Source organism: Arvicola amphibius, chromosome 3 (genome assembly GCF_903992535.2).
Source record: "Arvicola amphibius chromosome 3, mArvAmp1.2, whole genome shotgun sequence".
Classification (NCBI taxonomy): Eukaryota; Metazoa; Chordata; class Mammalia; order Rodentia; family Cricetidae; genus Arvicola; species Arvicola amphibius.
The window spans coordinates 10,418,371-10,434,793 of record NC_052049.1 but is presented as its reverse complement, the minus strand read 5'-3'; the positions used below and the strand labels follow the sequence as shown (position 1 = coordinate 10,434,793).

The following is a 16,423-nucleotide window of genomic DNA, read 5'->3' as shown; positions in this document are numbered from 1 at the left end:
GGTATCAAGTTGACACATTCACCAAGAAATATTTGAGGACCATGTATAAATATAAAAAGCTACTAGGAAATAAGATGGTTCAGTAAAAATGTGACATCATGGTGAAAAATGAGAGGCTTTTTTGTTTTTTGTTTTTTGTTTTTTTTAAGAGCACAGGAAGCCTCTAGTGTTTTTCAAAGGACACTAGAATTTTCATTTTTTTTTCTTGTATTTTTTTTAGATAAGCATGTAGCCCAAGAATGACCTTGCACTCCTCCTTCTGCCTCCCACCTCTCAGGTGCTGAGATTATAGTCATGCAAGCGGATACCAGCAGAATTTTCTCAGTAATAGTCCTTCTTTGTCAAACCTTCCGCAGTTAAATTTGGTGGTGCAGACGAGGTTCATATCTAAATAAAGGAGAGTTGAGGAGTTCTGTGACACTAAACTACGTCCTTTCATGAATCAGCCAGTTTTAGAATTAAAACAGTCATTTTAAGAAATGCTTTTTAGTACCACAGATCTATGAAGACACTGAGGGAAGCACACTGAACACTTCATTACACCTTTCCTGGTGATTGGCATTCATTCATTCATCCATCCATCCATCCATTTATTGAAATAGGGTCTCACTGTGTAGCCCTGGCTGACCTTGAATTCACTTGCCTTTGCCTCCCAAATTGCGCTCTCTCTCTCTCTCTCTCTCTCTCTCTCTCTCTCTCTCTCTCTCTCTCTCTCCTCTCTCTCTCCCTCTCTCTCGTCCCTCTCTCCTCTCTCCTGCCCTCCCCCTCCTCTCTCTCCGCTCCTCCCTTCCCCTCTCTCTCCCTCTTTCCTCCTCCCCTCTCTCTCCCTCCCTCCCTCGCTCTCCCTCCTCCCTCCCTCCGCTCGTCTCCCTCCCTCCTCCCTCTCGTCTCTCTCCCTCCCTCCCCCCCTCTCTCTCTCCCTCTCCCCCCCCCCCTCTCTCCCTCTCTCCCTCCCTCTCTCTCTCTCTCTCCCTCCCTCCCCCCTCTCTCTTCCTCTCTCCCTCTCTCTTTCTCTTTTCCTTCCTCCCTCCCTCCCTCCCTCTCTCTCCCTCCCTCTCTCTCTCTCTCCTCATCCATGTATCACAGGTGGCAGCCAGCATCAATGTCATCTTTTGGCCGGACCAGGTCACCTCAGGGTTCTCGGCAAACGCTAAATATGGACCTACATCGCAGAGCCATATTTGACTTCTGAAGAGACCAAACTTATTTGCCTGCTGTTCCCGTCAAACCACAGGCTCACATGTGGGTGTCGAGCTCTTGGCTGGAGCTCCAGCTAGACAGAGCTGTATAGACCCTTGAGAAAACAAAATGGAGCTGGAAAACCACCAGGAAGACAAATGATCCAATTTAACTCTAACCACTTTTTAAAATACAGACACACAGAACAATAACAGTGGAAAATTACAGGAACCCAGAATCCTGCGGAGGACTGACATCCAAAAAAATGGCTGACCACCCCAATCCTTAGAAGCTGACCCCACAGGTGGCTGGGCCTAACCACACCCTTCTGATTCCCACAGCTCCACAAATGTCACCTTCCTGAAGATGTTGAATTCAGGAAAGATTTGTAAACTACCCTGTAACTGTTTCAGGATGTACTGGGTGTGACAGGCACCCTGCAGCTTTAGAGGGAACAGTCAGCTTTTATCAAAAGGCTTAGAAAACATTCTGGACCCTCTCCACAAAAAAAACCTAATGACTGTCTAGTATGTAAATCTCATGGTTTCTTTAATCCAAGATGAGACAAATGAAGGAGACATCTTACTAAAATAAAAAAAAAATGGGCTTTTCTCATTGACTATCAAATGCCAACTGGAAACCTTGTAGACAAATTTGATAAGCCATTCTGAATGAACAGCAAGACGCTTCCCCTGATATGGCCCTGGTCTCTAGGTAGCATCTGAACCCCAGACTCTAAACGATTCCTGAATTGTGTAGCCACCCCTCTTTGCCCTCATAGTCCCTGTCTTCAGAACTTGGGGATCCACAACGGCACACTCACCCTCTATTATGTTTGCCACTCTGGGGATTGAACCTGAGGGCTAATCAAGGTCTCTGTGTAGTAGGTGAGCATTTTATGAACTCCAGGCCAGGCTACCAGCCCTACCACTCAGCTCTCCCGTGGTTCTCTCGTTTTCTCTAGGTCTTATCCTTTAAGCTTGACTTGCTTCTTAAGCAACTCCATTCCTCAGCGTGGCTTGACTCTGTCAGAGAATGGTTTGCCCTGCTTTCCAGAACCTTCCAAAGCAAATGATAGGGGGGAGTTGAAAAAAAAAAAAACTTACGTCTAAGCTTGACTCTCCCAAGGCTAATCGTGTGACCCAATGCTGCATTCTATTTGTGTTCCTGTTACTATGGTTAAGAGACAACAGGGTGTCCAGTTGTGTGGACCAAGAGTGTGACGGACCAGATGTATCAGGCGACACCCTGCCTATCTACGCAGCCGATATTAGAACCACAAGGATGGGTGTCATCACTTTGTATATCTTAAGTCCATAAAAATTTATGAAGAATTGTCATTTCTTTTGTAACCTATAAAACCAAGCCCCAAACTAGGCTTTTACCCATTAATGATCATCCGTAAGTCAGAGATCATTTGACTTTGTTCCTGTGTTGGGTTCAGGTATTCATGGTGCTAAATAAATACAAAGAAACTGGTAGCCAATGAGGTCTAGGCATTCATCCTCAGGGTGACCAGAGCACACATTGTTTTGCAGTAGCGGGGCCTGGGGTATGCACAGGGTGGTGCAGAACAGGAGAGAGACGGGGAGAAAAGGGTATGGCTAGTACAGAGGCAAGAGGCTTCCTCTTGAGGTGGACCGAGGTGTGTGCTATGTAAACCCTGATAGGAGGAAGCCAGCTCAAACAGGGGAAGAGAGCCAGATCAAACAGGAGTGGATACAAGCAAGGCCCCATAGAAGTTTAACAGACATCCCCTAATCTACCTGATCAGACTGGCCTCTCCATTATAACAGGAGATGGTAAGGAAAAGCCTGAGACACAGGTGTTTTTTTTCAGTCTTTTTGTGTTAGGGAACAAGCAAACAGGAATTTAATCTCTCCTGATGGCCTTACTACAGAAGAAGTGGCAGGCCAGGTTCTTCTAAGAGGGAGCCAGGACTCCCATAAGGGTGACTGGAAACAGCCAAGCTTCTGTGAGCCCATGTAGACTGTAGGTTCTGTCTGTTCTGTCCTAGATTCCAGCATTTCTCCAAGTTAAAGCTTGCAGGCACAGGTAAAAGACCAGGTAACTAAGTATTGAGCCCCAGAGGTATTTGAAGACCTGACTTGTGGGTGTTGATGAAGGTGGCTCACAGTAACTGCTTGAGCTAGCTGTCATGGATGTGGGATGACAGCAGCCTTGAGGGAACGGGTGACGTGTCCTAAAGGATCTCAGTTTGCAGTTTAGGAGATATGTTGGCCTCCAGGTCCCAAGTTAAAAATACTGGGAGTTGCCTGTCGGTGACGGTGCATGCCGTTAATCCCTGGGGAGGCAGAGGCAGGTGGATCTCTGAGTTTAAGGCCAGCCTCATCTACAGAGCAAGTTCCAAGGCTACACACAGAGAAACCCTGTCTCGGAAAACAAAGTGTTGGGCGTTTAGGATTTCCTGTCCTGAACAGTTCTTTCTGGGGAGATCAGGTTAAGCCCGCGAGTTTCATAGTCATTTCCCTGGAGGGCGTAGGTTTTATTTTTTTAACAAATGTCCTGTGCTTTGGTGAACGTGTTGTATCAAATCATAAGAGCAGATAGGATAGGAGACACAGCCGTGCTCACGACCCCTCGGTGTTTCTGGGAAGTTGTAAGCTGTGCCCTGCCCTGCTGCTGGTCTTGGTGTGGATCTGAAGTGAGAGGAGAGACCAGTGCTGTTCCCTGTGGGACTTGGACTGGATCGTGAGAGAGGGGTAGTAGCATCATCTTTAGCATTATCATGTGTTGGGGTAGTAGTGGCTCTGGCCACAGGGTAAGCTCAAATGCCTTTGCTTTGGAAAACTGAATGGGTATGAGCTGTCCTTGAACCTTAGTTCTGCCTTCATGGAGACCTCATTTATCCCAGTGACATCTCAGGTACTTTTTGAGCTGAACCTTAAGACCATAGCTGGTCCCCAGCCACAGCAGCCTCTACTGGACTTGGCATAAGATGCAGCTGGGTTTCAAGTAGCATTGCCCGGAGGCCTCTGACCTACTACTCAGTTAGCTTTGCAACACAGCCTAGTCACCAGCCAGCAGGACTGGGCCTGTGTGCCCTTGACAGGCTGGATTTATCCCCAGAGACCTACATGGAGGATTCTCGGCTTTCTCATCCTTTCTGTCTATAGCCTTCCCAGAGAGCTCTCACAGGCCACCAGCTTTAAATGCTGTCCCATGCTTGACTACAAAGGAGGCCCAAAGGCAGAGGGCTCGCCTGCATGCCACACACCCGTGGTGGCGCCTCCCTCTCTCCTTCACTGTCCCTATCTTAGTGAACACCGCACGGCTCAACAGTGGTTCAAACCACGAACCTCAGCCGTCATCCATTTGCCCCTTCGCCTCACACCCACCGTGAAGACCATCTTCTGCTCTAGTTACCTTCTGGTTCTGTCTGTCTGCACTACCCTGCGTTTCCATGCCACTGCCTCTGGTCTGGATGTCCCCAGAGCTCTTGATCGCCTCCTGCCGTGCCCTTTCTCTGCAGGCTACTCCTGTCACCACAGCTGGTGACAGAACTACATTGTTTGCCCTACCTGGTATGATCCGCTGTTTCAAACTCTCCTTGTCTGCTTGCTCCTTAGACTCCACCTCCCGCAGGGCTCAGGCTTCCTGGGCTCTTTATCCAGCTAGCTCCTCATCCCTCGAGGTCAGCTCCAGGGCTACCTTATGGAGGGAGGTAGGTGCCTTTGTCTCTCCACACGAGCTCCTCCTAGAACAGCCAGCTTGTGGGCATATTGCTTTTCTTCAGGACACATCACAGTGGGTGTCGTTCTCCAGTCTGACCATCCTCCTGTCCTACATGGGCTACCCCTGCCAGCCTGTGGTTCTGGGGACAAAGCAATGAAATGCAGTCTCTGCTCCCTGGAGCTTGTGCTCAGAGGAGACCGAGATCTGAGATGACAAGTGAATATACACGATGCCAGGAGGCGAGCATTGTGAACAAAAGCGGGGGATAGATGGCACAAACAACAGGTGGCGAAGGACGTGTCAGAACCTAACAGATGGTAAGAAGTCATCACAAATAAATGGAAGATGGATGGTTTGTCCCGCGTGCAGTTTTGAAGAAATGTAAGCTGTCTGGAGGTAGTTAGGTTTGATCCATCTATCAAAAGTGCCTGGAAGATGAGGTATAAAAGTTAAGTGTGTAAACAAAGCCATAAAGTGAAACAAAATAATCTTATTACAGATGGGCAAATAGCAAAGGCTAAAGACGCGTGCCGTGAATTCTGGGGAACGATCAGTGGAGCTTCACCATAACAATATCCCGATATGAAGAAATCATAAAATCGATAATTCAGCTTGCAAGAAATGGCTACTAATGGCAATAAAAAGAACTAAAACATTAATACAGCACATACAAATTCTGAAGCTTTTCATACATTTCGATGCTAAAGTCAGGATAAGTTTTGTTTGAGAGTGAAATGTGCATTTATCAACGTCACCGCAGACGTTCGATCAGTGGAATGTCTTACGGGCCATAGCATCTCGTAGCTAAACATCCTCCTCTCAGTGTCCTTCCTAGTCTAGTAACTGGTGCTCTGAGCACAGCCCATCCCGGTCTCTTCCCAGGTCATTTGACCCACTTAGCAGTTAGTGATAGGAGCCGATTCAGGCTGAAGTCTGCCTGTGTGAACCCCGTGCTCTTTCCTCAAACTGCGGCAATTGTTGGACTCCCGAAACTTCTCAACCTTGCCAACAGCTGTCATTAGCTGTGCCCTTCTTTCCACCTACCTCAGCTCTAGGTTTAGGACTCAAATTGGGAACTGCTGGTGGAAATAGCAAGTACAGCCTGGACTGATAGATGGTTGTGGTTGTTTGTTTTTCTAACAAAACCCGTAAGTTTGTCAAGAACACATGGAAACATAGGTATGGCACTAAGTGTATTTGAAACTTGTGCTAAATAATGCCATTTAAATTTCAACGCACCTTTATGCACTACAAACCAATAGTTCACTGGCTGGTGAGCCGCTCAGCAGGACAGGGTGCTTGTCACCAAGCCTGACAACTCGAGTTCGGTCTCTGGCAGGAACCTACATGGTGGAAGAGACCTCACTTCGGCAAGTTGCCCTCTGACCTCCACATACATGCTCTGGCACATGTACACAGGCACACACACATGTGGATGGACACACACACACTAAATAATAAATGTTAAAAGTACATTTAAAATTCAAAATCATAGACTTTAGGAAAGATGGGGGGTTAATCTCTACCAGCTCTGAGAGGCTGAGAAGGGTTTTATGGTGTAATGTTGGCACTGCAGGTTGTACAGGTTCTGGGCAGCCAAGAAGGAATTCCATGGTGTAATGTTGGCACTGCGTATTCTATGGGTTGTGAGCAGCTGAGAAGAGATTCCATGGTGTAATGTTTGCCCTGTGGATTCTCCGGGTTCTGGGAGGCTGAGAAGCTAGCAATTAGAAACTGTTCTGAGTTGACTCTTAGTGGAGTAAGGCCTAAGGAGAATAGATTCTTGTATGTTGTAAATTAATGAGCATACAGGATGGGGAGCTGAGGAGAGGGAGCAAGGTTGGTGTCTGCTGAAGTCTACTTCCAGGTCCTATGGGGAACTGTAGCGGAGTGGCCCACATGGAAGCAGGGAGCTCGTCCTCATGACCCATGACTGTCAGTTCTTGGCATCCTGTCACCTGGGGATCTGTGAGCCGTGATTGGCACCACTGACATCCATCACTGGTTCACAGCGGACTAACTTGGTGGATGATCAAGGGAGTCCATTGTAGTCAGGCTTTTCTTTGGGCTGCTAGCTCATGATAAAACAACACAGAGACTTATAATTATTATGAAAGCTCAGCCTTAACTTAGGCTTGTTTCTAACTAACTCTTATAACTTAAATTAACCCATCTTTATTAATTTAATTTCTGCCTCGTGGCTTTACTACCTCATCTGTACTGCCCATCCTGCTTGCTCTGAGTCTCCTGGCCTCTTCACCTTCTTCCCAGCATCCTCTCTGCCTGGAAATCCTGCTTAGCTATTAGCCATTCAGCTTTTTATTAAACCAATCAGAGCGACACATCTTCACAGTGTACAAGAAGATTATTCTACAACAGGGCCCTCCTGTCAAACACAGGATTCATTACCTGGGGGTTCTTGGTTTTCAGTTTGCACTATGGTATTAAGTGATTTGATCTGCTTTGATAGAAGGAAAAGTTTGCTTCTTAAAGAAAACAAACAAACAAAAACAAAGAGTTATCAATGCTCTGCAAACACTAAGAAGGTTGTTGTGGATATTTTCAAGTTATTACGGGAAAAAATAAATTAGAGGTATAATTGAAAAAACTTGTCAAAAACTAGCATTGCAATTCCCAACTTTGTCAGCAAAAGAATTAATTCTTCAGCTGTCATCCATTTTTGTTCTAGGCTTTTCTAAAATTATTATTCCGCACAGGGGTATTCCCCTACAAATGCTTCTCCTACTTCCCAGTAGTCCCTGTATGGCATGCTCGGCTTTGGATGTGCTCACCGACTCAGCAGCATCTCTAGGAAGGATAGAAACCAAGTGTCAATGAGGAATTGAAGCCCCTAAGTTTTGTAAAGCCTGCACTGGACAGTGTGTTATATTAAAGACGAGGCCTTCAGAGTAATTTTCAGTAAAACATGAAATACCGCCTCTCTCTCTCTCTCTCTCTCTCTCTCTCTCTTACACACACACACACACACACACACACACCCTTGCGCATGTGCACATGCACTCACATAATAGCATGTTTATGGTCTGAATACATTTTATAAGCACTTGACATTCAATTATAACTGGAAGGGTTTCATCCCTACTTAATGGTACATTACCTAAATAACATACTCTACATCTGACAGCCTTGGAGCCAGTGGAACTCAGAATGAGTTTGCTTTGCTAAGATTTAGTGTGATGGTTCTTAAGCATCGTATGTCTGAAGAGCCACTGCGGGTTTGTCTGGGGAGTCCAGCTTTTCTTCTTTCGCAAACGCCTCGGCTCACTTAGCGCTTAGCACGCCATCTTTAAAGAGGATTGCAAAGTGGCACTTAGGCTGTGACACAGCTGTTTATAGAGAAAATGGTGAACTACTGCCTGCTAGTAGGAATGGGGCAGACACGGGAAGAGCATTTCCTCTTGGAGTTAGCGTACCAAACACAGCTTTTATGAACGTGGCTGTGCATCTGGCGGAAGGGCGAGCGCCGCAGGTGAAGGCTTTAGGGTGTCATTGTTTTAAAGGCTGCCTCTGCGGTGGTGCAAACGTGTCATTAGACTTTAGTAAATGCTGCTAGAATGTAGGGCACAAAGAATGAGTCTCCTGTTGACCACAGATGAGAGATGGCAGTGTGTTGATACAGGTTCATCACTTGTAGCCAGGCTAGTGGGGGAGGTGCTATGTTTGTCGGGGGGGGGGGGGGGGGGAGAAGGGGACAAGAGAGAATTGTGTTTCTGTCACTCACTCTTTCCAAGAACTTAAAACGACTCTAACAATAAGTCTGTTATAGCTGATGCATAACTGCTGTGTGAAGGGAGGGGACGGTCTAAAGGGAGAGGGCGGGTGGAGGGGAGCAGGAGGATCATTGGGAGAAGGACAACATATATTGCATGCTTCTCTCATGCAGATCTAGATTAACAACATGCACACACGCATGTGACATAAGAGCACAGTGGGGACTCTTTCAGGAGGAAAAGTGGGGGTCAGAGAAAAGGGGTCAGGTGAAGGTGGGGAGGGGGCAGAGAATATGAGCAAAGTAGCCCTCGCTGGACTAGAACCTCAAGCTGGGATCACAGGCGTGAGTTACCCCAAGTTAGGAGTTTTAAAACATCGGCTTTTAGGTAGTACTCTTAAAACTGCCTTTTGATACTCAGAAATACTCAGATTTGTTACTTTTTCCAGTGGACAGGTATCTCACCCCCAAAAGGTACTCAGACTGATGCTAATATGGGCAAAAGAGAAAAAGGAAAAGAAAAAACAGTATTTTCTACGAGCTCAGGAGTGGATTCACCCTACACACTACCCATCATCTAGCCCAGAAAGCGCATCTGCCAACTTCCTTGTTGGAGGTGGAATTCTGTAGAGATGTGGCAACTGTTTCTCATGCTGGCCTTGGCTTTTCTCTCCCTTGCAGGCCTTGAACCGGGGCATTGCTGCAGTCAAGGAAGATGCTGTGGAGATGCTGGCCAGCTATGGGCTGGCGTACTCTCTGATGAAGTTCTTCACGGGGCCCATGAGTGACTTCAAAAATGTGGGCCTGGTGTTTGTGAACAGCAAGAGAGATAGGACCAAAGCCGTGCTGTGCATGGTGGTGGCCGGTGCCATCGCTGCCGTCTTCCACACCCTGATAGGTAAGGCTCCTGCTACCGCTGAGCGTTTCATTTTGGTCGTTTCTTTCTCTCCTCAATGCTTTAAATATAGTGGCGGGCTCAGTGGCTTCTTTAGCGATTATTGAACCTTTCTCATAAAAATTTAGGAGGATAGAAGGATTGAAGTTCGTGCTCTCCTAAATCAGTAAAATTTTTTAAAGCAGTTTTCTTCCTAAATCTAGTTTTGTGCCTCTGATTTCCAAAGTCAGAGAGTGAATGGTTTTATCCATAGGTGAAATCTAAGTAGTATTAGTACCTAATGGTATTTAGCTTAGCCAAAGTACCTAATAGCATTCCAGGAGGTGGACAAAATAGCAGACACACTCTCATTATTGCAACTGAAGAACAGAAGTACGGTTGCTGTTATTTTGAATTCGTGCTTATCACTATTGAGAACCAATCAATGACAGGTTGTTTCATTGAGATTAATTTTCTCCAGGGCTCCTGGATGCTGCTTTACTCAAAAGCATACCTGAATACCTTTGCAAGGCTGTCCCTGCAACAAGAAAGCTATATCCCAGCCACAGCATGCCTGAATACCCTTTCAAGGCTGTCCCTGCAACAAGAAATCTAGATCTCAGCTGCAGCAACTATGCATATGCTCCTGAAGACTCAGAAAAGCATGTAGTGTCAGGGCTAGGCTGCTCCTTCTGCCTTCTTGGTGGCACTAGAACTTGTGGGGGTGTGGTTTCAGAATATCTTGGCTTTAGAACAGTTCTGTCTACCTGGTGTAAAACTGGCAGGGCACATGTGTTGGGAGCAGTTGCCTAGAGCACTTTGAATGGTATTTCATGAGCCCGCTGTGTACCTTAAGTGTGGCTGGTGGTATGAGAAGCATGAATGTCAGGAAGTAGAGGAGCCAAAGGATTAGCCCGAACCACTTACCGTTTATTCATTCATAGAAAGCCAGTGTTTACTCACAATTGTGAGTGAGTCGGAGAGTAAATAGGAAGAGGGCTTTTATGGTTTTCCTTTCTTCTATGGCGTAGAATTTTGTTCTAAGAGCAGCAGACAGGAGAGGAAGTCTGCTGGTGGGTGTATTCAGCTGAGCGCTGATAGCCATCACTTCATTTGCGCTTAGGAGCTCAGGGAGTGGGCAGGCAGAGCTGGGTGCCTTTCTTTCTGTCACTTGATGTCCTAATGAGGGTTTGGACACAATTTCTGCTGCCACATTGCATTCGAGTCATTTCCAAAGTCAGCGTATGTATTGAGAAAATGTCGTCCATTTTAAAATAAGGGTCTTGCCTAAATAAGTAAATTAATTCCCTTTTTTGCTATTTTATTTGAACCCTAAATATATCCAACGTCCCCTATTTTAGCCACAGTTATATGAGACTTTGGGATGATAGCTCATTAGTGTCTGTCAACTACCAGGAAAGAGAAAGACTGGACAGACTGTGTTATTGACAGCCATGAGGAAAATATTAACTCTAAGCTTTACCATCTTATCGTTCGGTATTGTCTTATGAATCCAAGGCACCTTAGACAAGTCCTATAGCTCAGATTGACCTTGAACTTCTGACTTCCCTGTCTTACCCTTCGGAGGTTACAGACGTGCACCTCCACGCTCAGTTCACGCAGCAATGGGGATGCACCACAGAGTTACAAACATAAGATATATTTCCCTGCTGAAATATAGCCCAAGCCAATTGTTTTTCCATTTTAAAAAAAAAATTTAAAACGATAAGATCTTAGATTTAAATCAAATGTACTCTTTACTCCACTTATACAAAATAAATATTTTTGCTACTCTTGACTTTTTTTTTTTTACAGCTAATACCATTCCCTCCATCAGACCAATGCTTTTACTTCTCTCTTAGAAGTACACAGCAGTTGATTTTGAACACCCACTGCTAGACTCTCAGTTCCCTGTGCGACATCTCTGGCAACCCCACAGGTGAATCTATCCCCGTTTTGCTCTTTTGGACTAGGCATCTTTGCACACATTGTTCTCCGCTTCTCCTCTCAGGCATTTGTAAGATCTTTCCTGGTCTTCCGTATTCTGTCCCGCAGCTCTCCCTCCTCCCAGGCCCGGCACCTTCCTCCTCTTCTTCCTATTTTCTCACATGAGCGAACGTTTCCCCACAGTGCAGTTTCCTGCTCTAGGTACGTTTCACTTGCGTACACCAAACCCATTTTCACCTCTCAGCGAGGGTGCAGAGAGTCGGCTCCTAGCTAGGCTTGTAGCAAGGGACTCTGACTCGGCTGTGAAAACCCACATATTCTCCTCTGCTTGAACTGAGAAGCCATGGTGTGAGCCCCATGCCTTTCATCATCTACGTCAGGAGTTGAGACCAGGTGGGCAGCAATTCTTATCATGTATGCCCTGCCTGGGCAGGACATGCCAGCAGGAAAACCATAAAGCAGAAACACATGGAGCTTTTTAATGCCAGAATAGAAATATGCAACAGAGAAATCTGGGCATAGGCTGAGCTTCTCTGTATTCTTTTCTCAGACAAAACTAGTCTGATTGTTTCTGCAGGTGTTATATTTTCACTGCTTTAATGAACTCAATCTTTTTCTCAAGTCCCTGTGTGTGTGTTGTATGTGTGTGCATGAGCATGTAGGTTCATGTGTACGTGTGTGCATAGAGCCAGAGGTCAGCATGAATTATCTTCTTCAGCCCCCACTGCTAGCCCCGACACCATTTTGTCTTGTTTGTTTTGAGACAGGGTCTCTTCCTGTACCTTGGCTCACCAATCTGTCTAGTCTGGCAGGCCAGCAAGTTCCACAAATCTTTTTGACTCTCCCTCCCAACACTGGTGCTGTCCGTGTGCACAGCCACATTGCTTTTTACATGTCACTGGCGATCCCAACATAGGCCCCCATGTTGGTGACGCAGGCACCGCGCCATCTCCCTGATGCAGCTTTACTTAGCGTTTATAAGGGCACCCAAGAGCACAGAGCAAGAGGGCTCCTTTCTTTTGAGGGTTGGGCCTGGAGGTTCTCACAGACTGGCTCTGAAGGGGCTAATGTGTTAGAATAGGGCCTCTTTGAGGTTTTTCTTAGTCATCTATCTAATGCAGTCAAGAATTTGACCCTCTTTTCTAGCAGTTTGCCAATGCTGCATTTTAAAGCTAAAGTGGGGGAGCATTTGCTGAGCGTGGGTGTGGCCCCGAGTTCAGTGCCTCGTACTACCAAAGGGATGTGTGTGGGCACGTTTCTGTGCGTGTGCACATTCATGTGTGTGTGTGCGCACATGCGTGTCTGCCTGTTGTCTGTCTATATCGAAGTCTCCAGTGCTCACTTCTCCTGTGTGTATAATCTACTATTTCTATCTAGCATTCGATTTATAGTTGAGCACTATGATATATTTTTGGTGGTTTCTTTCAGCTTGTGGCCAATTTTATGGTCCCTTTTCACTTCGCTCTTTGCTTCCCCTGCTGGTTCCACTCTTTGAGATATTACTGTCCCCAGAGCGAGGCCTTCTTCGCATTTCGTAAACGTTCTCATGGACAGAGTCCACCTATGTTTCTATGATGTTAAGGAGGATGTGGACCACTTCTTCACCTGTGCAGATGCACCATCTGCATAACTGCTGTCTGTCTTCCTCTTTGAACGGTGGGACTTTAGTCCGTAAATTACCCTCCTGGGGACTGCAGAAGAATGGGAGTTAGAATTAGCATTGTTTCCCTCCCTTCAGATGGCTCAGCCTCCACTTCTCAGTGTTCAACAGAATGTGTACTAAACCTTAAGGAACTAGAAGTGAAATGTGTGCAAAACACAGTGGCCAGCTACACGCCTCTCCCCAAGTACATGTAGCCAGTGGTAAAGTGTGTGTGTTCAGTGTCCATTTCTAGAGCTCTAGCATGAGCTGATTTCTGCCAGTGAGAGCTTTGAGAAACTGCAGAGCAAACCAAAAGCTGGAGCCAGAGTCAGGTAGCCAGCCAGAGCTTAGAGCCTGAGCCCAGGAAGAGATCTGCTGGACACAGGGAAACCAAAGAGCATCAGGGAGGGAGAGGGTGTGGCAGTGGGGAAGAGCAGCATAGAGCTAAGAAGCCAAGAAGGGAAGTGTTGTGATGGGTGTCTAACATAGATGCCTTTTATATGCCTTTGCCACCTGTGGGCATGCTTGTGGTGCCTCAGGGATATCCATATGGAATAAGGCAGATTCACACTAGTGTTCACGTAAGTTAAATTAACCAGTAGAGATCACTATGCTCTTACTGTACATCTTTAAACCCCATGGCCTCTAAAAAGTCTTATTTCACATTTAGAAAAATCGGCTATGTTTTCTAGCTGTGCTTTATGTCCATGGTGTAAACGGATGCCTCGTTTAGCTCGGTCTCTTAAGATTATTTTTTAAATACTGTGTGTCATTCCGTGATGTTTCCAAAGACTGCAGGAACACTAACAATGAGCATGAATTTTAAGAAAGTGACTAACGTGCCCAGTCTTTGTGGTATTGATGCCAATGATCTACTGATCCCGGGGGGGGGGGGGGGGTCATCTTCACTCAGAGGGGCTTCAAGTTGAACCGTGTCTGTATCTGAAAAATTGACTACAGACTTAGCACCTTAGGTTCATCAAGCTGGTGTCATCTCTAAACGCCAGTTAGTGCCTACAAGACTGCTGATGTTATCTCTGTACATCAGCTAGTGCCTACAAGACTGCTGATGTCATCTCTGTGCACCAGTTAGTGCATAAAAGACTGCTGATGTCATCTCTATGCATCAGCTAGTGCCTACAAGACTGCTGATGTCATCTCTGTGCACCAGTTAGTGCATACAAGACTGCTGATGTCATCTCTGTGAGCTAGCTAGTGCCTACAAGACTGCTGATGTCATCTCTGTGCACCAGTTAGTACATACAAGACTGTACTCACTGGATGCTCTTTGTTGCATCATCTGTTATAAATTGTTCTTGTCCCAGGAAAGGAAAGAACCTGCTATGGGTCCTCCTCGTTGCCTGGGCAATAGCGAATGTCGTCTTCTTCCTTCTTGCTTGTTTTCCGACTTTCCTTTCTCTTTTCACCACTGGAGAGTGAGGCAGGCATTCTCTCATCCCTGACAGTTCTGCACATGGGCGTCGGTTTCCAGACATAGCTGGAGCAGATTCCACCAACCACATAGGCTTTTTCTCTAAGAAAGCTTGGTGGAACTCATGAGGGAAAGATGGTCCCAGCTCTTACTTAGCGACACCCCACCGACCTCATGCCATGGAGCAGATGCGTAGACAGCTGGCGCTGTGCTGGATTTGGAAGACTTTACATCTCGAAGTCTCTGTAGCTGTAAAGTCCCTGTCAGCCCCCTGCACACTCACAGCCTGTCTCTAGCTAGCTGGACGCACGAGCTTTGAACATATGTGTTGGGTGGTTGCCACTCAGCGTCCCTTTGGAGTTTAGTCATAGCTGGAAGTCTTCCTGGAGTCACAGACTGCAGCGACAGGGTTTGCCACCACCACATTTGAATTAAGCCTGGCAGTCATGAGGCAGGTACTATCTTAGCAAACCTGTAGTGAGGACAGGTCACTGACCTGATAATGTAGGTAGTTTTGGTTGAGCCCAGATTACTGTCGTCCATTGTGAGTCTTTCTGGCTTCCTTGTTGATGCAGATGGAGGAGCTGTTGAGTGCCTTTAAGCTTTCTTTATATTTGTTCCCAGTGGGGACCAGCTTCATGCTCTGAGGGAACCTAGGGAACCAGCAGGGGAATTGAACACACACAGGCTCTTATTGTGGGTAACTAAAATAATTTCTAGTGATTTCTAGAATGTCCCTTCTGTCTGGCTTATCTTTTCAGATTTCTTATTTACTCATGAATCACAGACCAGTCCTAGGAAGGGTGGATGGGTGCCATATAGAAAATCACACCAATCAGAGTAATAGGAATAAGCCATTTTGTTTATTATCTGACAACCCACCATGGGGTCAGGGGATTTTGCTCAGAAAGTGGAATATTTGCCAAGCTCCATATCTGAGCCCCAGTGTGGTGCTGCAGGGGGACCAGAAGACCCGTTACATCCTCATTACAGCATGAGTTTGAGCCCTGCCTGGACTTCATGAGACTTTGACTCGAAATAACAAACAAAAAGGAGAAAACAAAAGCCATCCAGGACTTGGTAGCTTAAAAGGCAAATGTTCGCTTTTGTTCTACCGATCATGGCTGTCCAGGGGATTCTTTTGGACTTTACTGGGCTCGCACCCCTGTGGGCAGTTAAAGATCAGGGTGTGACTTAACTGATATTGAGGGTGCTCCCTGGGGATGGCCCTGTGACCTCTGCTGAGCTCCTTTCCTTCCTTGTCCAGTAGCATTGTCTGGGCTTCTTTGGATGGGACGTGGCTGAGCTCCATCTGTCAGGGTGAAGGTGAAAGCATCCTGAAGTCAAGAATCAGAGGCACTATAACACTACTGGCTGACCAGAGCACATTGCTGGCCAGCTTAGGGTCAAGGGGTGGGCACATAAATTATACAGCATGTGGCAAAAGGAGCCGAAAAGTCATAAAGAACGTTGCTATAAAGGGGCGGAAGATGTGAGAACACTTTTACAATCCCCTCTTTTGGGCATGATGGATTTATCAATGCTTTCAATCTATAGTTATCAAAACCCATGTTACATCCTGGTTTTTCATACCCTCTAGTGAGAAGCCAATGCCCATAGTAACTTACACTGATTTCCACTTTGCCAAGTGTTACACCAGCGAGGCTTTGAATCCCATGCTACAATCTTATATTCACATTGCTTATATTATACATGGTCCCAGGGTATTTCTCCAAGGACTTGGCCTTATGTGCATCTCCTATCCCTATGCTTTCTGGGCAAACCCTGCCCAGGATGGAATGAGTCTGTTATATATCAGTGTTCCAGTCATGTGTAGAAAGCTGTCTCCTTCACAGCTGGGTGATTGGCACAGTGCCTCTTCTGAATAAGTAATTCAACGCATATTTGTTGAGGCGATTTAAA

The 16,423-nt window shown here is 46.2% G+C and overlaps 1 protein-coding gene across 1 annotated transcript in view; it reads left to right on the top strand.

The window, feature by feature from the left end:
• Window positions 1-16,423, top strand: part of Ankh (ANKH inorganic pyrophosphate transport regulator) — a 137,344-nt gene that overhangs the window by 75,184 nt on the left and 45,737 nt on the right. The window contains exon 2 of the mRNA XM_038323387.1: window positions 9,287-9,503. Coding sequence (XP_038179315.1) covers window positions 9,287-9,503 — 217 coding nt within the window. The remainder of the gene's footprint in view (window positions 1-9,286; window positions 9,504-16,423) is intronic.